Source organism: Ceratotherium simum, chromosome 12, assembly GCF_057802395.1.
Source record: "Ceratotherium simum simum isolate JZ-2026a chromosome 12, ASM5780239v1, whole genome shotgun sequence".
NCBI classification, from domain to species: Eukaryota; Metazoa; Chordata; class Mammalia; order Perissodactyla; family Rhinocerotidae; genus Ceratotherium; species Ceratotherium simum.
The window spans coordinates 6,144,851-6,169,385 of NC_141911.1; the positions used below are offsets into that span (position 1 = coordinate 6,144,851).

A 24,535-nucleotide genomic window follows, 5' to 3' on the forward strand; every position below is an offset into this window, starting at 1 on the left:
GCTATAGTAATCAAAACAACATGGTACTGGAACAAAAACAGATACACAGATCAATGGAACAGAATTGAAAGCCCAGAAATAAAACCACACATCTTTGATCAGCTAGTCTTCGACAAAGGAGCCAAGAACGTACAATGGAGTAAGAAAAGTCTCTTAAAAAAATAGTGTTTGGAAAACTGGACAACCACATGCAAAAGAATGAAAGAAGACCATTATCTGACATCATACACAAAAATTAACTCAAAATAGATTAAAGGCTTGAATGTAAGACGTGAAAACATAAAACTCCTAGAAGAAAATATAGGCAGTACACTCTTTGACATCGGTCTCAGCAGCATCTTTTCGAATATCATGTCTACTCAGGCGAGGGAAACAAAAGAAAAAATAAACAAATGAACATGAAAAGATGTTCAACATCACTAATTATTAGGGAAATGCAAATCAAAACTACAATGAGATATCACCTTACACCTGTCAGAATGGCTGTAATTAACAAGACAAGAAATAACAACTGTTGGAGAGGATGTGGAGAAAAGGGAAACCTCATACATTGCTGGTGGGAATGCAAACTGGTGCAGCCACTATGGAAAACAGTATGGAGATTTCTTAAAAAATTAAAATTAGAAATACCACATGATCCAGCTATCCCATTACTGGGTATTCATCCAAAGAACATGAAATCAACAACTCAAAGAGATTTATGCAGGGCCGCCCCCGTGGCTTAGCGGTTAAGTGCGCGTACTCCACTACTGGCAGCCCGCGTTCGGATCCCAAGCGCGCACTGACGCACCGCTTCTCCGGCCATGCTGAGGCCACGTCGCACATACAGCAACTAGAAAGATGTGCAACTATGACATACAACTATCTACTGGGGCTTTGGGGGAAAAAAAGGAGGAGGATTGGTAATAGATGTTAGCTCAGAGCTGGTCTTCCTCAGCAAAAAGAGGAGGATTAGCATGGATGTTAGCTCAGGGCTGATCTTCCTCACAAAAACAAAAAACAAAAAAAAAAACAAAGAGATTTATGCATCCTTATGTTCATCACAGCATTATTCACAAAAGCCAAGAGGTGGAAGCAACCCAAGTGCCCATCAACAGATGAATGGATAAATGAATATGTGGTGTATATATACAATAGAATACTACTTGGCTATAAAAAAAAGACAAAATCGTGCCATTTGTAACAACATGGATAGACCTGGAGGGAATACTGTTAAGCGAAATAAGCCAGATAGAGAAAGACACTCATATGTGGAAGATTTCACTCATATGTGGAAGAAAAACAAATACATGGATAAAGAGAATACATTAGTGGTTACCAGATGGGAAAGGGGTGGGGGGAGGGCAAAAGGGGTAAAGGGGCACATACATATGGTCATGGATAAAAACTAGACTATTGCTGGTGAACACGATGCAGTCCATACAGAAACTGATATATAATAATGTACACCTGAAATTTATACAATGTTATAAGCCAATGTGACCCCAATAAAATAATTAAAAAAAAAAAAGTAAGAATTGCAACCTAATGGCAAAGCACAGGATAGAGCCCAGGAGTGCTAACTCCTGTTTTGTACCTTCAGTGGCCCAGCTACTCCACAAAGTAGATTTGAAAGTAAGGACACAAGTGGGACTTATGGTTCAAAGACCAAGTACATGGCAAATTGAAGGTCAAACATTCTGAGGTCCTATCAAAGACTCCATCCCTGTTTCTCCCCTCTCCCTAGAAAGATATACTTTGGGCTGTGTTCATGCAATTGTGTATGTAAAGCAATCATACAGCAGACCTCCAAAGTGATGCCTTTTACAGCCAACTACAAGCCAAAGGCTTCAAAAAAAGAGCTTTATCTTCCTCAAGTAATATGAATCAAAAGAAAAACTGGGAAAGGAGGATAAAGTCCTGGAAGAATCTCATGTAATATTTGAAGATGTGAATGAAGAAGACATTGGGTTAATTCACTATTATCATAGGATAGGATATGGGGTTCAGCATTGGGAGTGGATCTTACTGATAGTTGCAAGTAAAATCTCCTAGCCTTGGTTTTAGCATCAATGAAATGTGTGTTGGGGGGACCTCTCCCCTTTCTGTAAGACAGAAAATTAGAGGCCAAAGAAAAGCAGAGACTCAGGAGGCCCTGATTCTGACCTCAGTCCAATCGCTGCCATACTACGTGATCCACACAGGCTCCAAAACTGCGCCGTGGTTTCTGCGTCTGCAGTAGCAGAACCTCCCCTGGTACACCACAATAGAGGAGGGTTTTTATAATGTGAATTAGGCACATACACACACACTTGATTCCATTTATATTCAGCATATGACTCACTTTTACAAATATTTCTTTTCTGATAACAGATCTCAACCTAAAGTGGGCTCATTAGATCGAATGTGGCTGCCTCTCAGTGGAAGAGGCGTCATCTCAAGCTTTTCTCAGTGATATAAAAAAATCGTTGACGTTAAACAAGCACAGAGCTAACATGCCCATTTAAATATTTTTTACAAAATTTTTGTAAAATGCCAAATTACATCCAAATTAATTTAAAATTTAATGCAATTATAATGAAAATCCTAAAAGGAATTTTAATTTGTGTATGTCAACAAACACAATTTCTGTGTTTATCTATTTAAAAAAACAACACTGTGAGAACCAGAAAGTTTTGTTAAAAAATTTTTTTTAAGTAGTAAGGAGGCATTTTATCTTAGATATTAAAACTTAAGATAAATCTACATTAATGACATTAGTGTTATACTAGAATAGAAACAGGCAGACAAATCCTTGGAGAAAATAGAGTCCAGAAACAGACCTGGGCATATATGAGAATTAAAACTTAATAAAGGTGACATTTCAAATTAGTGGGGAAATAAATGCTTGGGAACAAGACACTAGCCATTTGGAGACTAAATTTAGAGTGCTTCCTCATGTTAAACACTAAATCTAAGTGGATTAAAGATTTATTTGTAAAAACACAATTATAAAGGTGCTAGTAGAAAAATTAGGAAGGTTATATAATTTACATAATCCTTTCAACCCCCAAATCTAAACAGAACGTCACAAGATCAATTTGCCACATGACAAAAAAGTTCTGTAACACACACAAAAAAGGCAAATGACAAATTAGGAAAAATATTTGTGATAATTATTTAAATACGTTCATATCCTCGGTAGCTAATAAGTTTTTATAAATTAACTAGAAAAAGAAAAACATCCCAATGGAAAAATGGGCAAAGGACATGAAAAGGAAAGTCACAAAAGGAGAAATGAAAATGACCAAAAGACCTTTATAGACCTGTAAACATTCAAACTGATTAGTAATCAAAGGCAAATTAAAACAGTAAGGAGATGTTATTTCCCACTTACCAACTTGATAAAGAGTAAGAAAAAATTAACGGGGCAGGAAACAGATACTCTTCCTTTTCTAAGGGGACAGTAACCTCTCTGGAGGGACTTTGGCAATATGTATCAAAGTATTTTAAAATGTGCATATTTTTTAACTCAGTAATTTAATGTCTAGAAATTAATCCTACTGACATAACCATAAATGTGCAATAAAAGATCCAAGGGCATTTTTATAATGGTGAAAAATTGGGAAATAACTGACTGACCAGCAATAGGGTACACTATATCAAGTCCATAAAATGGAACACCATGCAAACATTAAAACTAATATTGGAGAATATATTTATGATACAGAAAGATATGCCTCCTCAGATTAATACAGCAGATTACATAATAACATATGCATCGAACCCACTTTTATTTTTTAAAAAACATACAAGCAGAAGTCAAGAAGGATGTGATATACATCCAAACTTTTAACACTGTTATCTCTGGCTGATGGGATTATGAATATTCTTAAATGTATTCCTTTTACTTGTCCATATTTTCAAAATTTTCTACAATGAACATGTATTACTTTTGATGTAGCAGAAACCAGTCAAAGTTGTTAAAATAAACAGAAAATTTCTATTTCTTTAGTAAAAAATAATATAATCCTTAGCAATAAGTATAATAGCTTTCCTGGATGTTAATGTTCTTCTTCAATTTAAGGCTTTACTGCCTGTAAACAGGGTTGTCTGTTAACCCTTCTGCTATAAAAAAGCAGAGACTAATAAATTCTCAAATCCCTGGGAAAAGTTTGTTGATTGTAGTTAATTTTGCAAAGCAAACATCACTCCTAATATGTGTTCTCCATTCTTAAGACACAGGTGTGCACCTTAGATGGATTTTAGGAGCCTAGCTTCATAGCTGTGACTTAGGTAATTTTGCCACTCTTCTCCTACTCTCTTTCATTGGTCTTATGGCAGAATCCCATTAGTTGTGCATCAGAGCAGACGCTGCAATTTTCAAAATGTATCTATCCGTGACTGGAAGGTTATACTTTAAAAGTTAACAATGGTTGTTTCCACATAGAAATAAAGTGTGTCATTTTTCTTTTTATATATATATATATGTATACACATATATATATATATACTTTTCAAATTGTCTATAATGAGAATGTTACTATTGTAATAGGATTTTTTTTCTTTTCTGAAAAATAAAACCAATAGAAATATATCAAAATGTTAAGGGTTTTTTTACAGTGAGAATAGGCTTTCTTTTTTTGTTTTGGTGAGGAAGATCAGCCCTGAGCTAACATCTGTTGCCAATTCTCCTCTTTCTGCTGAGGAAGATTGGCCCTGGGCTAACACCCGTGCCCATCTTCCTCTACTTTATATGTGGGACACTGCCACAGCATGGCTTGATGAGTGGTGCCTTGGTCCATGCCTGGGATTCAAACCTGCGAACCCCGTGCTGCCAAAGTGGAGCACATGAACTTAATCACACTACACCACTGGGCTGACCCCGGAATAGGCTTTCTTTTTAAAACTATTTTCATATGTTCTAAATGCTCTAATAATCATTTAATACTCCACAATAGAAAATGTCTTGATATTTATTTTTGAAAATATAAAAACATCGAGGACCAGGGCCTAGTCTAAGACTATGTAAGTGAGGTAGGAATCCCAGAAGACAGGTTGGATTCTTGTCTGTGTGGATTCTGTTCCAAACTTTGCATTTGCTTGACGGCTACGCTGCGTTGAAAGAAGTGGCCCCATGGGCGTTGCAGGCTTGTTGAGGAGCCCATCTTTGGGGACACCAGAATGTACCATTTTAGGAAAGCTGATCACACATACTTGCAATTGAGAATTTCTGGACCTCTCTCTCTATGGAGAGAGGCCAAAGTAAAGGCAAGCACGTCTGGCCCAGAAATCTCTGTGAGCATGGGGAGTTAAGGAAAAACCACTTTTCTTCTTATAAGGATGGATCGGCTCGCACAGTTCCAGCTGGACCTTACCAGGCACACATCCTCCTTTGCATCGAGCCATTGCATTTGTTGGCGCTCAGGGGTCTGTCAGCATTTCATTATAACCCCCTATTGTCAGGGGTTTAGAATTCAGCCATAGAAACTTGCACTGAGCTGGAACTTGGCACACACTGCTACCGCCAGGAAGTGAAGTTTGTATGTGAAATTGAAAACACATCTGTTTGGCCATTTTTGAAGTGGTGAGAGAGCAGAAGCAGTAAAGACGCAGGTTTCTGATACTCTGCCTTGGCCGTAATGCAAGTCAACTTGACCGAGAGGCTTGGCTTTATTTCTTTTTAACGTCTCTGGCAAGTGATTGCTCCATGGCATGGCCTGGCCACCTCAGACTAGTTTAAAAAATAAAATGAAAAATCATAGAATGATGTTTTCAGACACGAGCAACTGAATTGACAAAATGGTTTCTCCTGGGCTTTCTTTGTATTTCCCAGAGAAGTTAAGACTTAGCTGGTTAGAAATACAGGTCAGATGCTAGTATAATGAACTCTATGGGGTATTCAGTATTTTTGCAGTTGTTGTTAGTGCCATCGAGTGGACTCCTAGTGACCCTGTGGACAGCAGAGTGGAATCCTGCCCGGTCTTTCTGTGCCATCCTCTCACCTTCTGGTGCTGTATCAGACAATGCTCCGCTGCTATTCATAGGGTTTTCATTCGGAAAAGTGGGTGGCCAGGTCCTTCTTCCTAATCTGTCTAGTCTGGAAGCTCTGCTGAAACCTGTCCCCATGGGTGAGGCTGCTGGTGTTTGAAATCCCAGTGGCATAGCTTTCAGCATCACAGCCACAGGCAGCCACCACGGCATGACAACCGACAGATGGGTGGTGTGGTTCCCTGACCTGGAAACAGATTTGGGCTGCAGCAGTGAGGGCAACGGATCTTAACCACTAGCCCACCAGGGCTGGCTACTTTTGCAGTAGGGGATTTTATTGTAATAAATGCACTGTTTGGAATCTCATCCCCAGTCTGCAACTCCTTCAGACCCTCCCTCAGAAAATGAAGGTGCAGGGATCACACAGACCCAGCAGGAGCAGGGCCGAGGTCCTGTGCTGTGTCTCTCTCTCCTGCTGGGCAGGGCGCCTTCGTCTTTCTATTCTGTGTATGCTGTCTTGTTTGAATGCGTGATTTGAAGATTTGGGGTGTTATTATTTTTCTTGTGGCAGTAGGACTGAGTGATCAAGAGAGGATAGTGGAAGGAAGTTGTCATTTGCTGAAGTGGGAACGGTCCCTCCCTACCAAATGAATTATCTAGTAGGAAACATTAAGCACTTAACACCCAATGGGCATTTTCATTCATTCCTCTATTCTCTCTCTCTCTCCTCCTCCACCCCACCCACCCCTCCCTGTCTTTTTCTCTCTTTCTTCTTCCTCCATCACCACACCACACACTGTACTATTATATTGACTATTTTTGATCTATAAAAATGACAATTTCATATGGTTCAACCGAATACATACATTTTATTAATAGATATATGATTGAACATATGAAATTGCCATTTTTGGAAATCAAAAAGAGGTAACTTCATATGGTTCAGCCTAATAATGTACTATAAATATATTAAATATTTCTTATATTATTGAATAATTTTAAAACATGATATTTTGAGTCTATGAATCCTTGAGCGAGTCAATTAATAACCTTTCATATTTTAGAAGGGAAAATGTTATAATTATTATTATATCCATGTCATAAGGCTGTTGTTAGAATCTGACTGGACTCTATATGTGAACATGCTTTTTAGGCTGTAAAGTGGAATGTAATTGTGAATTACTCTTATTGTTGTCACCAATATTATGTGACATTATTTGCACAATGGCTCTCTTGCCTGTGTGTCACTTGTCAGGGCCGTTGAAGATGCGGTCCCTTCTGCACACAGGGTTCCCTCTCTGCAAGGATGCATGGGAGAAACCTCTCCAAGGTCTCAGCAACAGAAAAATCAGGTTTCTCCTGAGCTACTAAAAAATAATAATAATAATAACGTGTAGACATAAAATCTTACACCAAATAGTGTTTCTCTCTTTGCTTTACCATCTTGTATGCCTCTGAACCAAATTAACGGCTCCCTCGAATAGACTGAATGGCATTTATCCTAGCCCTTGGATTCATCTGATTTTCCTATTCCTATTTTTTTCTTTCATCTCAGTTTTTTATACTTTCATATTACCCATCTGAGTATTAATATTCCCCTAAACATTTTTGGAACAAGATAAGGTAAAAACAAGTAAAGAAATAAACAGATGAAACAAGCAACAGTTTGTTTTCTGAGATCACTCTGATCTAATTGATCTGGGCCTTTAGACAAGACACAACACATAACTCATGTCTTTGCAGCAACAAGATTTTACTTGTGCCAAAAGAACCAACCTCTACTACTTGGTGTCTATGTCCTTATTACACTAAGTAGGGTGTTGAGTGTAATGAATTGAGCAGATAACCCCGAAATAACTCATGGGTGTGTGTCCCCAGGGAACCACAGGCCCAAAGGCTGAGAGAGGCAGCCTCCAGGTCCTTGGCATGTCCCTTCCTGAGCTGTGGTAGAAATGGCTGTGTTGTCCTTGACTCGCCCTTGTTCCTGGCAGGAGGGAACCACCCTGGGTGAACAGAGGGCCTGCTGCAGAGCCTTGCAGCAAGATCCAGCATTTCAAGAACACTCCACTCAATCACTCAGACTCTCCATGGCGGCTTCTCCTCTGGCCTGAAGTATTCCCTAAGTAGGTTTGAAAAACACATATTCTCTCAGGCTCCTGGGACCATTGTGCAAGTTCCTGGCTTAGCCCCCAGAGCACCCCGAATGAGTTTTCATAACTTCCTAGAACATCTAGCTTGCTGCTAGCCCACAGACTGGGATTAAGAGGTTCTGTCTCCATATATCACACTCTCACAAGCAGTCAAGTTCCATCTCTCTGGAGGTACACAAGGGAGGGGAGAGCCATGTAACAAAGTAAGAAGGGAGCATGGTATGACACACAAAATAACTTGAAGTCATAAATTCTGTGCCCAAATTATGGCCCTGCTTATTCTAGCTGTGTGATATTGGGTAAGTCAGTTAACTGCCGCACACCTCAACCTCCTCACCTATAACAGGAGATAATAATACTGACCTCAGAAAGTACTTATGTAGATTAAATAAAATGCTACATCTGAAAGCGCCTAATGAAGAGTGTACATAATGTTAACTGAAATGGAATTGCAATTCCTCTCTCCCATCTACACAAACCACATACATTCTTTCTCTGTAAGGGAAATAGTTTCACTCCTTTTCTTTCCCCCAGAAGGCTTTGAATAACCAAATGAGCCCAAGTCCAGCTAAGGGAAGAGAACAAAAGGTGGGAAGGACATTTCATCAGGAAGTTGGGCTACTCCTCCATGAGTCAGTAAGATGTAGGAATTCAACTCTCCCTCAAAAGGCTTAATAGTAAAACCCAAGGACAGAGAGACAGGGAGAGCCAGACAGATGGGCTGAGCACTTACTTCCATAAGGGGAGCCTGTGGGGGAGCCATTTAGAAATCCTGGTGACCCTGGAACGCCCAGGTTGGCCATAGGGACATTGCTGTAGCCATTCATGCTGTTACTGGAGGTGCTGTAATTAGACTGCTGAGGGGTGGAGCTGGAGGAGTAGCCCCGTGGAGAGATGCTGCTTGTGTTGCGGATGTAGCCTGGACAAAAAGAAAAAGCCCAGATGAATGACCCAATATGTGCGCACGCGTGCGCGCGCGCGCACACACACACACACACACACACACACACACACAGCATGGGCCAAATATGGCAGCCTGGGTCCACATGGCCCTAGGCTGCAGATACCCCCAAGCTGACCCTGGGCAGTGGTGGAAAGTCTGCAGTTTATCTTCAGCCTTTTTGTACCATCCTCTCCCTTCCCCATCCTATGCAAGGCCATGTCCCCGATGGTCCCTCCTTTCTCTTTTTCCAAATTTGCAGTCAACATCTCTAACTCATGCCAAGGAATGAGTGACTAACGGCAGAGTGCAATGACATCTCCCAAATCGTATTTCATATAACACCAGAGCCCTTTGAGATATTAATGGGTAACACTCAGAAAAGTGTGCTGTGGTCAAATAAAGCTTGGCAGATGTTGCGTACTATAGCCATTCCTTGAAGATTCGTATGTGAAGGGCCTAGAGAACAAATGGTTTAACTTTGCTGACCTAGTGTTTCCCACATTTAACACACCATAGCATCTTTTCTGGGAGTGGTGGGGAAAAGGCATCCTAATAACATCTCAAGGGCCACTAGTACTCTGCAGATCACAGCTTTGGAAATGTTAGCTCAAAGCTGTTGCCATGCCTTGGGTGGGGGTTGGGAACATTTTCATTCAAAAAGTGTTCATAAGTTCATCTAAATGTGCTGTTCTTTGACCTAAGACTTGGAAGCATCAGCAACTGAGTGTGGGGAGATCCAATCTGTGGGTGGGATGGGGAGAGGGATGATGAGTCCTCCCCATTCTTCTGAAACCCCAGCACACAGAGTCACCTAATCTATCATGAAATAACCCACTTTAGATAGCTGTCTCTAAAGCTATTTAGGAAATGACCCAAATTTGAAAAAAAAAGGTAATAATATGTCCCACCCACCTTTCTGTAAGAAGAACTCACCCTGGGCATGAGAAGGAGGAATTCCCTTGCAGTGGATGAATGAAATTAGAAATAAAACTATCCCAAGGTTAGAGACATCATTAGGAACAAACTCCTTTTAAAAAATGATTTTTGGGGGCCGGCCACATGGCATAGCGGTTAAGTGCGCGCGCTCCACTGCTGGCGGCCCGGGTTCAGATCCCGGGCATGCACTGAGGCACCGCTTGTCAGGCCATGCTGTGGCGGCGTCCCATATAAAGTGGATGAAGATTGGCACGGATGTTAGCCCAGGGCCAGTCTTCCTCAGCAAAAAGAGGAGGATTGGCATGAATGTTAGCTCAAGGCTGATCTTCCTCACACACGCACACAAAAAATGGTTTATGATAAATTTAGCACCTTAATAAAATCAACTTCAATGACAAAAATCTTTACACAATATACTTTACATGTAAAAGCACAGCTAACTGTATATGTGTGTTGCTATATATTTGTATATGAGATGATACACAAATAGAAGTTACCAAATAAAATCAAGCCATTCACCCTTGGTTACTAGAAAGAGAGACTTGGGTATAATAAATGATAACAGCAGTAATTCAGCTTGTTTCCATCATTCAGTCGGATGAGCACAATAGCAGAAGTGTACATTTTATTCAAATAATACCTGTAAATCTAGCTTCAGTAAGCCTAAACCCTTCTAAATTCACAATAGCCAATCTTATTCTTAAATATTCCCAATTAAAGAGATTCTACCTGGTACCTAAAAAGCTCAAAGTCTAACGATACACCACCTATAATGTTGAGATAATCCAATATATAATTGCATTGCTTACCTGGAGACTCACTCTTTTGATGGTATATGAATCAAGCTTCAACTCCTCCCACTCCAGCAGAACCAACCTTTTAAATGTCTAAGATGTTTGAATTTTGACTCTGAGAAAGGTAGTACCTTGATTATTTCCCTGTGTTGACTCTGAGATGCTGACTCCAAGCTGGCTGCCATAAGAATTGATGCCCATCATGCCACTGTGAGCTGGAGAGCTGGACAGCGCTGGGATCTGGCTGGGATTCCTGGGGACACTGTAGAGAGCTTCAGCAATGTCTGCGGCTCGCTTCAAAATGATGTCCTACAAAAGGGCAGGTTGAGGTGAGCATTTTTATCCAGCATGAAGAGTCAAACTCAATAGAGTGTAAGATGTGTGCATCTAACCTGGTTATTGTGTGGTGTGCCATAGAGAGCCTCCACTAGATCTGCAGCTCTTTTCAACAGCATTTCCTAGAAAAAGAAAAGAAAAGGTGGGGTATAAGGAAAGGTAAAACCCCAAAGGGCAAACACAAAGGAAAATTACGTATAAAAATCCAGACATCTCCCTTAAATGTAAATAACGAGCCAAGGGGTCCTACATTTGGTTTGACAGGTAGAACATAATCATACACATAAATCTCTCTATAAAACATATCCAGGCCGGCCCGGTGGCATAGCGCTTAAGTGTGCGAGCTCCGCTTTGGCAGCCCAGGGTTCGCAGGTTCGGATCCCAGGCGCGTACCCACGCACCGCTTGTCAAGCCATGTTGTGGCGGTGTCCCATATAAAGTAGAGGAAGACGGGCATGGATGTTCGCCCAGGGTCAGTCTTCCTCAGCAAAAAGAGGAGGATTGGCGTCAGATGTTAGCTCAGGGCTGATCTTCCTCACACATACACACATACACATACACACACACACACACACACACACACACACACAAACATATCCACGTGGAATTCATCTCCATAAAATGGCTCCATAAATGGCTGTGCTACCGAAACAAAAAACAATCAAATGAAGGGTGAAGTTGGTTAAAATTAATAATGTCATGGAAGTTCCATTAAAAACTACTTTCAGACCATTCCATTAAAATATCTGGTAGTCTAATTAACCAAATATTCTTTTAAATGATTGATTGACCTGAGTTTAGCTGCTTGCCAAGGAGTTGTCCAGAGTACTGAAATTATCTTGGCAATGCCTTCTGCAAAATTTTATTCTAATAAAGATGAATTCTTTCAATAATATTTCCCTCTGTTCACTTTAACCAGAGAGAATTAGTAATCAGTAATCCCTTTCCTCTCATTTTGTCTTTTCCACCTCCTGTTTTTAACAGCCTTTTAAATTGCTATTAACCTACTTTCCAGATATCATCTAATTTAATGGTGGGGCTGGGGATTTTTCCAAGAGGAAAATAAAGGTGTGATGTAGAAGCAACTGTGGTACTTGAATTTTACTCACAGTACGGAGAAGAGAACATGGCATTTTATAATGTGCGTGCTTAAAAAGCAACTATAAATTTTCCAATTTAGTAATTTCTCATTAATTGAATACCTTATAAATTAATGTATTTTTAAATAAAGAAAGCTAAAATAACGAGTCAGATTCATGATATAATTTTCATAAGCAAGTTCATTTAAAAGTGATGCATTTCGGGCCGGCCCTGTGGCTTGGTGGTTAAGTGCGCGCGCTGCAATGCTGGTGGCCCGGGTTCGGATCCCGGGTGCTCATCGAGGCACCACTTCTCCGTCCATCCTGAGGCCGAGTCCCACATACAGCAACTAGAAGGATGTGCAGCTACGACATACAACTATCTACTGGGGCTTTGGGGGGAAAAATTAAATAAATAAAATCTTTAAAAAAAAAAAAAAAAAAGTGATGCATTTCATAGGAATTTTACGTGGAAATGTTTTTCACTTCATTAAATACCTGTGTACATAGTAGACCCTCAATGAATACTTGATGGTGGATTAATGTGACCCCGCAATATGGGTAATTAAATTATATTTAAATACAAAGGAGTGGGAACTTACACTTTTAAGCAATTATACAAATATTTGTTTTCGTAAAGTTGGCAATGTTTCATAAGCTGAATACTTGAAGTGTATCTGTTGTATAGGCCCATATTTTCAGATTTCTTATTTCCTCAGAGATTAATCATAATATATTTCATAGTTAGTAGATATTTTATATACATCTTGTATCTAAAGCTTAGCCAAATTTCATGGCCTATTTTAATTTTAAAGAGACTTAAGTTGCTGGATTTATGTAAGTTTGCTGAAATCCTACAAGAAGGTTATCACATGTCAATTTCCAGAGCATTTTACCTTAGCTAATCTCTCCGGATCTCCGGGATGCCTCGGGATAACTTTCTGCAGTCTCTGGAAGCCATAGTCTATGGTGGGTTCATTTAATGCTGAAAAATAAAAGTCCTCTTTTTGAGTATGTATCCTAGCCATAAAGCAAAGTTTCTAATTAAATCTTCCACAGGTAATAGGAAGGTTCTGATATTATCTAAGAATCGATACATAGTAGATATAATCAGTTAAGGATTTTTGCTATTGGCATTGGTTAATTCACACTTAAAAGTTTGAAATTAATAGCAATTTAATATTTTTCCACTGTAATGATATTTCAAAATTTCAGTATTATTACAATTATTTTATCATTTCTGTCTCAGGTGCACACACTTTTAATTCTCTGCTCATTCTCAAATAACCAGAAATATTATACAATCAACCATACCCTAGTTTCTTATGAAGACAATAAACTACCTTTATATGCTTTTCCCTTCTTCCTCCTCTTCTTTTTCCCAAGTATGCCTTTATTGTCTATTAATTCTTCTCTTAAATATCACTTTTTCTTAATTATTTTCTTAAATATTTACATTCATGCATATATAAACCTTCTGTGAGTTTAGTCTCACAAAACCCCGTTCTTATGTGTAATACACTTTCAGAATTTCCAATTATATTTCATTACATGTACATTCATTTAATGTCAGGCTCCACCATCCACTGCAAGTTCCTTAAGTGCAGAACTCATTGTGTTTTGTATTCTCATTGCTGAAGACAGTGCCTGGCACATAGTAGGCACTTAGTGTCAGCAACTGTGAAATGAGTGAGGGAGGGAGGAATGAATGAATGAATGACATATTCCAGCATTTCCACTACGCTAAAGAGTTTTCAGAGTTGATTCTTTTATCCTTTCTCCTTCTTCCTCGCCTCCTTTACTTTTTAGAAGTTTATTGTTTAAATTTTATGGTTTTAAAATCAACCCATGATCGAAGTAAAGAAAAAAGATACAAAGAATAAAATAATAATCACCTGCACTCCCATTAGGCAGCAGTAAACACAGGAGCGTGTATTTTAATTTTCCTTTTTGCGTATATGTTTTATGAATATTTATTGCTATTATTCTAACTATCAAAGAAACACCTTTGTTTAAGAAATAAGAGATTTTAAATACAGAACTAAAAATAAAATCATTCATAATCTCACCATTTTAGAGATGATCTAGGTTAATATTTTTGCTTATATCCTTCCAGATTTAAACACACACATATACTTAAAATTATTCAAAAACATACTATTCACATTGTTACATAACCTACTTTTTACCCGTTTAACAATATATCAAACTTTTCCCCAGGTTATTAAATATTCTTTTATAACATTATTTAAAATTCTTGCATATTTTTCATGACATGGTCGATAATTTACTTAAATGGCTTCCTAATGTTTGGCATTTAACATAATCCTAATTTCTCACTATTATAAAAATCAGAGCAATAATTATCCTTTGTGCATAACTTTAATTATTTCAATTGGAAAACTCCAAGAATTAGAATTACTGGACCAAAAATTATGACATATTTAAAGCCTTTCACACACTCTGTCAAATCACTCCTCAGAAGAATGTACAAATTTTTACTCCCTCCAGCAATGCATGTGATCATTTTAACTTACATTTCTTTATTCATCAGTGGGTTGAAGAATTTTTTCTTATACTTGATCATTTTAATTTTCTCTTTTATGACCTGCTTATTAATACTTTCTGCATTCTTTTCTATGGGGGATTAGTCTTTTTTTTACCTGTAAAAACACTTTATATATTAATATTTTTAACACTTTGACTGTCACTATGTCACAATATCATATCCCAATTTGTCCTTAGGTGTTACATGTAGAGAGACCATCGCAACTCCAAGATCCAGTAAGTACACACACACACGTGTATATGTGTGGGGGTGTGTTTGCAATAATAGACGTATACATACATATATGAATTCTTCTTCTTTTGGTTTATCACTAAAACGTGTACTGCTCATCACATAGGTAATAAGTTTTTTGTTTTTCATTTTATTTTTTGCTATGTATTTCACTTTTTGTTGTTTTTATTGTGAATATGATTACCCCCTCATCACATTTTCTAAGTTTTACTAGCACCTAGAAACACTTTTGGTTTTTATATGTCTGTGCAGGTAGTGTGTGTGGTACATGGTACAGTCATTCGGAGAATCAGCGTTAGAATGGAGTAGATCTTGAGTTTGAATTTCAGCTCCACCATTAATTTCTGTAAGCTTCTGTTTAAAATCCATCTCATAGGTTTGCTGTCAAAATGAAATGAAACAATATATAACGCCCCCAGCACAGTTCTTGGCACATAAAAGATCTTAACCAATGGTAGCTATCTGTTATTTTGCAACCAAACCCCTGACAGATGTCATTATTTTTCCTGTTCATTCTTAGGCTTGTACATTCATAGCATCTATGTATAACGAGCATTTTGTCTCCTTTTGACAGGTATATTAATCCCACTTAGTTCTCTTAATCCCATTCTTGTGTTGGCTAAACCATTTCAATAGTGTCTAAAAATGAGGACAATGGCGGATATTCTCGCTTGTTTTCCTCTAAATGAGAATGACATTTCACCACTAAATGTGGTATTAGCTATTTGAGATAGATATTAGTTACTACTCTTTGATAAGGGTTTTTATCAGGACTTGTAAGAATTTTAGAAAATCACAATCACATGAATTTTCTCTTTTGATCAACTTATATTGTATTTTATAATAGATTTCCCAATATTTCACAATTAAATGTTTACTCGTGGAGGTGGTATATAATTTGCTTTGAATATTTCTGAACTAAATTTTTTAATATTTTCTTAAGACTACTGATATGAGGATTAAATCAATGAAGTCACTGAGAATAGTGCCTGGCACATATTGAGCACTCGACAAGTGTCAGTTATCATCATTGCTGGGGATTTATGTGCTCATATTAATAACTGGGATTGTGTGCGTGGTGTTGTCCAGCTTCTGATGGATTTTTATTTCATACCAGCTTTGAAAACAAAGTGAGAAGCTTTCTATATTTTATCCTATGCTCTATAAAACTTATATAGCATGGATATTATCTCTTGACTAAAAGTTTGAAAGAACTCCAGTGAAATTGCTCTTGTCAAGGTCACCAATAATACTTTAGCTAAACCAATAGGAATTCTTCCATTCTTATATTAAACTCAAGTTAGCACTTGACACTGGAAGTACTCTCCTGCTGGGACTACTTCCACCCATTGGCTTTCCTGAACTCACACTGCCCTGTCTCACTCCCACCTCTCCAGCCATGCCATCTCAGCCTGCTTTGAGGACCGCTGGTCCTCAGTCCTTCTTGTAAATGCTGATGCTCCTCATGATTGTTGCCCAGGCAGTCTTCTGCTCGGCTATACATTCTCCCTTGGCAACCTCATCAGTGCCCCCATGATTTCCATGTCAAGCTACATGCTTTCACAAATCTTTGTTTCCAGTTTAGACAGGTTGCCCAAGATTCAGCCTTATCTATCAACTATTGGCTGAAAATTTCTACTTGGATGGCTCATAGTCTCCTTCCGCTCAAGACCAAGCTCATGTGATTCTCAGTGAATAGCCATCACTCATCAGACTGCCATTCAGAAACCTTGGATTCACTCCTTATTTCTCAATATCATTTGTATTTTTCTAGAAAAATTATGCATTTCATCAAGATTTTAAGTGTTTTAGCATAGATTCTACAGTTCTCCCCTCCTCCCACTCCCACTTGGTCATAACTTTCTGAATTTTGTCTTATTTATAATTTTGTCTTCCTTTTGTTCCAAAGAGAATATCCTAAAATTTCTAGGTGGTTGGGTATTAAATTGTTAATTATTTATTCTAGTTAATTGCACTGTTGCACTGGATTCAAAAAGGTGGCCTACAGAGGGCCGGCCCCATGGCTTAGCGGTTAAGTGCGCGCTCTCCGCTACTGGCGGCCCGGGTTCGGATCCCGGGTGTCCAGGGACGCACCGCTTCTCCGGCCATGCTGAGGCGGTGTCCCACATACAGCAACTAGAAGGATGTGCAACTATGACACAGAACTATCTACTGGGGCTTTGGGGAAAAAAAGGAGGAAGATTGGCATTAGATGTTAGCTCAGAGCCGGTCTTCCTCAGCAAAAAGGGGAGGACTGGCATGGATGTTAGCTCAGGGCTGATCTTCCTCACCAAAAAAAAAAAAAAAGCTCTGAAAGGGCCATAAAAAGGGACTTATTAAAAAAAAGGTGGCCTACAGAATATCTGCCTTTTGGAATTTATTACGTTTTTTTGTGAATTAACACATATTAGTCCTGTCTGTGTTCCATGTGCAATGCTTTAAATGTATTATTTAGTATATCTTCTTATTCACGTTATTTAACAGATTTTATACCTAATTACTATTATAAGTTTATTCTTCCACATTCTCCTTGTATTTATAATAGTTTTTTAATGCATATACTTTTCTCTAGTCATTAGGAAGATACACATTTTAATTTAAAGCAATACTTTTAGATTTCTCTAAAAATATTTTATTTTTTTCTAATTATTTGAGTTTGTTGAGGCCTCCATATACAAGGAATTTTGCTTACCTTTAATTTCTCCACCTCAGACTCTCCACTTTTACATTTTTGTTGATAGTTTATCTTTAACTAATATTATTATTACTAGATTTTCTATTATTTGTATCTTTTATTTCTATTTTATTTTTTTGATTTTTTTTTTCTCTGAGGAAGATTAGCCCTGAGTTAACATCTGTGCCAATCTTCCTCTACTTTATATGTGGGTTGCTGCCACAGTGTGGCTGACGAGTGGTGTAGGTCTGCACCTGGGATCTGAACCCATGAACCCAGGCCACTGAAGTAGAATGTGCCTAACTTAACCCCTATGCCATGAGGCCGGCCCCTGATCTGTATCTTTTAGACATTAATTTTCATATTTACATTAAGCTGTATCATTGTATTAACAATAATTTAGATACTCAATATTAACTCTGTTGACCAACAGTCCTGTGATACCATGACTTTTCCATTCTTGCATTCTTCATTGATTCCACTCTCCAGCAGTCAGGTGAAATCAGTAAGAATAAAAGTTGAATTCTGTTGGTGCCCTTGAAATGTGAAAATATCTTTCTGTCTTCCTCACACATAAGTGACAACTTTTCTGGATACAGAATTGTTGAGTACACTCTTCTCCATTCAAGATCAAGTTTCTGCTTGTGTTGCTTGTTCTCACTCTTGGAGGCAGAGACAGAGGCGGCTGAGGGGGTTTATCAGGGTCTCCCCCATTACTTCCTGGCCCTGCTGTTCTTTCTCAGGAGGGAATGATGAGTCCAGTTTTCACAAGTCCTCCACCACAACCCTGTCTGCACACACTAGCACAGCGCCACACAATTTCTGCCATATTGATGACATCAGCTTAGCTTCAAGCTTGAATCCAGATTTCCCTTTTTTGTGTGTTTTCCTGAAAATATCCTCTGATATATTCTAGGGGTGGGGGCAGATTAAACACTTGCATTCACGTTACCATCTTACCCAGAAACACATGTGAGAATAGCTGTGTGTGTAATTGGAATCATTCTGTAAACTTTTTTTCCCCACTTAGGATTATAACGTCAGCAATTTCTGAAGCGTTTTTCTTTAACAACAGGATTTTTAGTGGCTATAAAATTCAATAATGAAAATCATTATTACCACTGTTGGAATTTACTGAAGGCTCACTGTATCATGGCCACGATGCTAAGCCTTTTACATATATTAGCTCATTTAATCCTCATTACAACCCCGTGACGTGGGTTTTATCCCCATTTTAAATGCAGTTCGGGGTAGTAAGGGTGAGATCTGTACCCCGGTTTCTCTAACTCTAAGGCCTGTGCTCTTAACCTTTTCTGTTGCAGAACTAGAGATGTTGTTCCAAGCCCCAACCAGAGATTCCAGCCCCCTGGGCCAAAGGCTGCCCCTCTGTGCTTAGCTACTGGTCTGGAGCTGGTGAAGAGCAGAGAAAGTGCTGAAAAGTGGCCGTGCCACCCTCTGCTTCCTCTCACCCACTCCCTGCAACCTCCTCCAGTCCTCCCCGTGCTTCCCCACTGCCAGCTTCTAGCTATGGGTGGCAGGTCTGGAGAGTGAAGCCTGTCGCCCAGTTGCCTGACTTCTCAGTCATGAGTGTGGGGGAAGGCCCCATTTGGTATCAATCAGCAAACACAAACAGCTGCCTGGTGCCACAGGGTGAACAGACTTGGTGACAAAATGCTCTAAATCAATCATTGCCTCATCTTTTTTCAAATATGCACCATTTCGTTACCTAAGGTGCCTATTTTCTTACATGAAGAAAATGGAAGTTACAGATATGGATGTGCTCACAACGTGCTGACTATAAAGTAAGGGAATATCCTGTAAGGTAGAAAATCTAGCCCCCCTAAAGGCCCCTGCCATCTCCATTACTGCCCTTGTCCCTTCCTTCCCATTTGCATGGTTACCCCACAGGCAGATTCTCACTCACTAGAGTTCTAGTGGTCCACTCACGGGCCTGCCACTCATCTCCTTATTCCTCGTCCTTCCTCCTGCTCACAGAGGAACTCTCTAAAGCTGGGGTCTCATCAGCACACAGAGGTGGGATGTAGACGATGGTTTCTCACATATTTGTACCCACCGTTCTCCCCTATTGGGAGACAAGACCAGGACACAAGAGTAATGCCTGGTTTCTCTTGCCTACCCTCCCCTCCTCACTCCCCCACATTAGAAACAGCAGACTACCTTGACCATGGTGGGTTAGCAATTCTTGTTTAAAACTGAATAAGCAGATTGGGCATACCCATCTATTTCTTACGTTGATTGCTTTTCGGCAGGCCCCTGCCAGACTTCACAGGCATAAACTGTGGGATGGGTTATGTGTGTATCCAAGCTGAGAAAGGCTGTAGCAAAACACACTGTCATCTATATCACATGTGTACACACACACACACACACACACACACACAACTTCATTTAATCAAGAGCACTTTTGAAGTAAAAATCATGAAGTTGAAACTGTTCAGTCAACACCAAACTGTAAGAGGACAAGTCAGCCAATCCCTCGAGTGCTCAGCCTTCAAAACACTGAGGTCAGATTGGACAACTTTTACTGTGGTTCCAAACTGACTTCCCAATTGACCAGTTGTTTTTGCATCCTGTAGATTCAGCCTCACCTTGAATCCCACCCAGCCTCCCCCCTCCCTACCTCCCTGGGTGTTCTCTGACTCTTCAGGCCTGGTGTGAGCCAAGTAAACCTCAATTAGCTAATGAGGTGCCCAAGACCAACACCAAGACTGTCTCCAAGGGCCAAGCAGATCATTAACCACCATCATCAGTGTGAATTTACAACCTCTCCTACCACATGGAGTGCGGGGGTGCTGTGAAGTTCTGCCAACCCCTCGGCTGACAGGGACACAGAGAAACGCTGGCAAGGCAAAAACAGAGTAAATTAAAAATACGCTTCGATCTATAGGCTCTATTTATCTATGTCTTTCTTTAGTAACATAACATTAAGGTAAAAGGTCATATCCCCACTGAAATATAATTTATATTTACCTTTTATTAAATAATTATGGCATGGCATGAAGTTAAATATTACAGAAGCTAATCAAGGGGGAATTCAATAGAGAAAACTCAGACATGAGAATTTCGTTTTTGCTATACATAGAATGTCTTAATCCTCCACTGGGAGTCATTCGGGTTTGCTTAAGGAGTTTAATAAGACACATTTCAACCGCCACAGAATCTAAATCCCATTTGGATCAGCCTTGGAAAAACTTTCATCAATACCTTGAGATTTCATAATATTTCTCCTGAGAGCCTGGATCTTTTGTGTCATTTCTCATTTTGATTGTGGGTATAGTATATGAGGTTACTTACATATCTTGGATGCAACAAATATATATAAACCATAAGTAATGTGTGAAGGGTTTCTTTTATAAGCACATAGTATTTAACCAAAAATATCTACTGGGAACCACTCATTTAAAACAAAAGATGGCCAGTGCTCAATATTAATTTCCCCAAAGGGTTAGTGAAATGTGTAAATTCTATGTGATTTTTTCTTCCCTTAAGAGGAGGCACAGGGACCAGATAATGCTTACCCTGGTTTAGGCCTCTATTTCTGTTTCCCAAAAATATAGGAGACACTGGCTAACGTGGAAAGGGGACTCTTTGTTAACAGAGTCTTGGTCAACCCTCAACAAAGACAACATTGATGTTGCAGGCAGAGGTCATTCATGCCCTTGACCAACAGGAGTCCTGACCACAAAGATGGCAACATCAAGGACCAATAGAGTTCCTCTGCAGAAATCTGAGAGGAGACGAATAAGATGATGGGGTGAGGGAAGCTCTGAGTGCTCAATCGGGCTGCTCCTCTGGGATGCTGCCCTGGGGTTCAGCTTTCCTCACTAGTAAGTCTTCAGCTAGAGCCTAGGATCATCATGGAGTCTATGGATGGCCAGCAAGAGACTGATAAAAGTCTAGAAAGTCTGAACCTAGCTGTGTGTTTGCACATAAGTGCATTTATCTGCAGCAAAGGATCTTCACTTTTATCAGAGGTGCACAGAGCTCACAGAAATAGAAGATCTCTCCAGTCCTAACTCTAAATCCCAACCTTACCCAAGAATAAAGAAAACAATGGAAAAGAACCCTGTTCAAGAAACCTAAAGTCTCTGTAATGTGACTGCCAGATAAATGCCAGACTAGAAGGTGGACTTTGATGTGCAAGCAGAGGAGAAAACAAACATTCCTCAGAAATAACTCTCTGTGTGGCTCTGGTCAAAGAAAGTTACTCTCTGTTGACAGGACAGTTAGGTGTCCTAGCTTGGGGAGGAATTTAGATGTACGCAGACTAGCCCCTGCCCTCACGCCACCTTTAGGACTTCTCCATTCTGTTCTTCCTTCAGTGTCTCTGTCCTCCAAGTGCTTTGATCATGCATATTAATTCCGTGAGGCATCCTTGTCTGTGCTATGAATTTGATTGCTCTCTCTCTCCTTCCTTTCTCCCAATTTCCCAGTTCAATCATCTACCTTCTCTCCTACTCCTTATGTGTCCAACATTCAAAGGCTATGTTAAATTAGCACTTAATGCTCCCAAGTTAAATTTTTTCATAGCATTTGATGGTGTGATGGAGATAAAGCTGGCCCGGCCTGGGATCTGCCTTAGTTCCTGACCCTGATCAACTATGCCACCTTCAAGGTCAGGTGGACTTTGCCTTATTTCTCTGCAAAGACAAAAGGTCGGGCTAAATGGCCTCTAAGACCCCTTGTAAGCTCTTGCAGTATATGATTCTAAGACTATTATTTATTTGGTGCAGTGAATTTTTTCTTTGAGAAGTAGAGATGGGTGGGGTTGAAGCCATGGGCTGTTGAATTAAGTTGCCTTTAGCCTTTGTTACATTGAAATCTCTCCCTACACTCATTTGTTTCAATGTAGCAAAAGTTCAGTGTCACCAATTAGGGGAAAAAAAAAAAGAACAAAGATAATATAGGAACACCTTATGAAGAGATGGTACCTGCCTTTGTGGATACAGGAACCAGAACATGCAGTGAGAACCAGCAGTGCACAAGTGAAAGATTAGACTGAAGCCTTCGATACTTAATTTTAAATGAAATATTAATTTAATATTTAATTACGCTTTGGTTTCAAGAAAAACTGCAGCAGCAAGACAGATTGTTTGAAGAAGGGAGTAATATACATGGTTAAGGAGACAACTGTAAAAATTAAAGATAAATTTCAAGGGTAAATCTAAATGCCACAACGGAGCAGTTATGAATATGAGCATGCTCTCTGTAATGTGTACTTAGAATATTATAGCTGAGAGCACCAGGCCATTAAGGGGCTGGGACGTCTCTAGTGAAACAACGGCCCCCTATTCCGGGGCTTCCAACGGAGACATCATTCCTCAGACTCAGCTGAATGAAGGATCTGAAATTTCACGAGAGGTGGGGGTGGAGGCGACTTCAGTAAAACTACAGGCTACCAGGAGAGCCGTTGATTCAATCTGTTTCCAGTGTGAACAGGGAACAATTGTACTTGGGCCAGTTTTTGATGTCTGAATTGGGTATTTTTAACTAAAAATCAGATTCATTTCTTAAATGGGAATTTTTTTTTCCAGGATAATGCTATTAAAAAAAAAAAAGGAAACGTGAAGTGGATGAGCTATTAACATTTGCAATCCAGCTTGCACATCTGTGCAGTGCAGCTTTACGAGAGGAGGAGCCCACACTGTGCTGAGCCTCGGGGAGAAGACTGTTCAGGGTGATTTGGGGGTTTGTGGAAAAATCTAGGCCTCCCATTTCTCCTCCAAACTGCTGCCTAGTCTTGGCCATTTTCTTCTTAACGCTTTCTCCCAAATAATGAACAGGGGTATGCAATCAAATGCATTTGTTTGTGCTAAAGTAGAAGATAAAAGTGTTCTGGGGGAGGAAATTAGCTGACATGAATTCTTTGGCTTCTCAGTGTGTCTCGATTAGTCAGGGTGTTTTGCCAACTTCTAAATTCAACCACACACCTTGGGAAGCAGCTCTTCTGCCTGCACCTGAGCCAGCTGGGCCTAGTCTGTCTCTTCTGCTCCTCTTTGTCCTCCTTTGAAAACCTGCTTCTCCTTCACACACACACACACACACACACACACCCGCCGCTTGCCATGCAGAGTCACCGTTCTCAGGCTGCCTTGGCCGTCTCTGTCATCTATAAAACCCTGATTTGTACTCTAGATCCAGATATTAAGGGCATGACGTGGCAGGTCTTTCAAACAGAATCTACCTTTCACAGAAGAGAAGACATGCAAAAAAGTCCACCCTTGTTCAAACAGCAGTGAGGGAGGAAGCCACCTAGAACTCGTCCCAGAAACTGTCCCTCTGCCAAATGCTTACAATAGTGAATTTTGCTTATATTTTTACATTTCTATACATTGTACTTTGCATATCTATATCATTTCACCTTCCGAGTAAGATAAATATCTTCCTATTTTTTAGGTTAGAAAACTGAGGTGAAGAACGGTTAAGTGATTTGCCAGAAAGTTGGGTCTCAAATCCAGGCCTCTAAACCCTGTGTCACTCACTGTCTGTCTCCCGTCCCAACGCTAAGTTCTCTCAAGTTTAATTACAAAGCGGAGTTTGTACTCCTTTGCCTTCTGAAACTTCAGTTTTTCATGGAGAGGATAATTTCTATCACTTGTAAGGATTCAAAGCACTTCACAGGCTCTAAGCCTGTCATATCACACTGAAATAGAAATATCCCATTTTGCCATCTGGAACACCAGGGCACAAGTGAGGCATCCTCTGAGCCCCCTCCATGCGCACCAGCCAGGCCTATCTCCCGTGCACTTCCTCGGAGTGACAGCCAGAGAGCCAAGGCCATCAGTATCTGCCAACTAAAACTACCAGATGAAGCCAAACAGATGGCCTTGCTGTAATTTCTTCTAAGAAGCTC

General features: G+C 39.7%; 1 protein-coding gene across 6 annotated transcripts in view; it reads right to left on the reverse strand.

Annotated features, from left to right (window-relative positions):
* The window catches only part of EBF2 (EBF transcription factor 2), a 188,306-nt gene that overhangs the window by 6,439 nt on the left and 157,332 nt on the right, over positions 1 to 24,535 (reverse strand). For 3 of the 6 annotated variants that reach the window (XM_087437221.1, XM_004433568.3, XM_087437219.1), the window contains 4 exons: positions 13,084 to 13,172; positions 11,165 to 11,230; positions 10,904 to 11,081; positions 8,833 to 9,018 (listed from right to left, as the gene is read on the reverse strand). In XM_087437221.1, the coding sequence (XP_087293347.1) occupies positions 8,833 to 9,018; positions 10,904 to 11,081; positions 11,165 to 11,230; positions 13,084 to 13,172 (519 nt within the window). Of the gene's footprint in view, positions 1 to 8,832; positions 9,019 to 9,873; positions 9,877 to 10,903; positions 11,082 to 11,164; positions 11,231 to 13,083; positions 13,173 to 24,535 lie in introns of all 6 variants that reach the window. The other 3 variants (XM_087437223.1, XM_087437222.1, XM_087437220.1) reach the window with 2 other exon arrangements.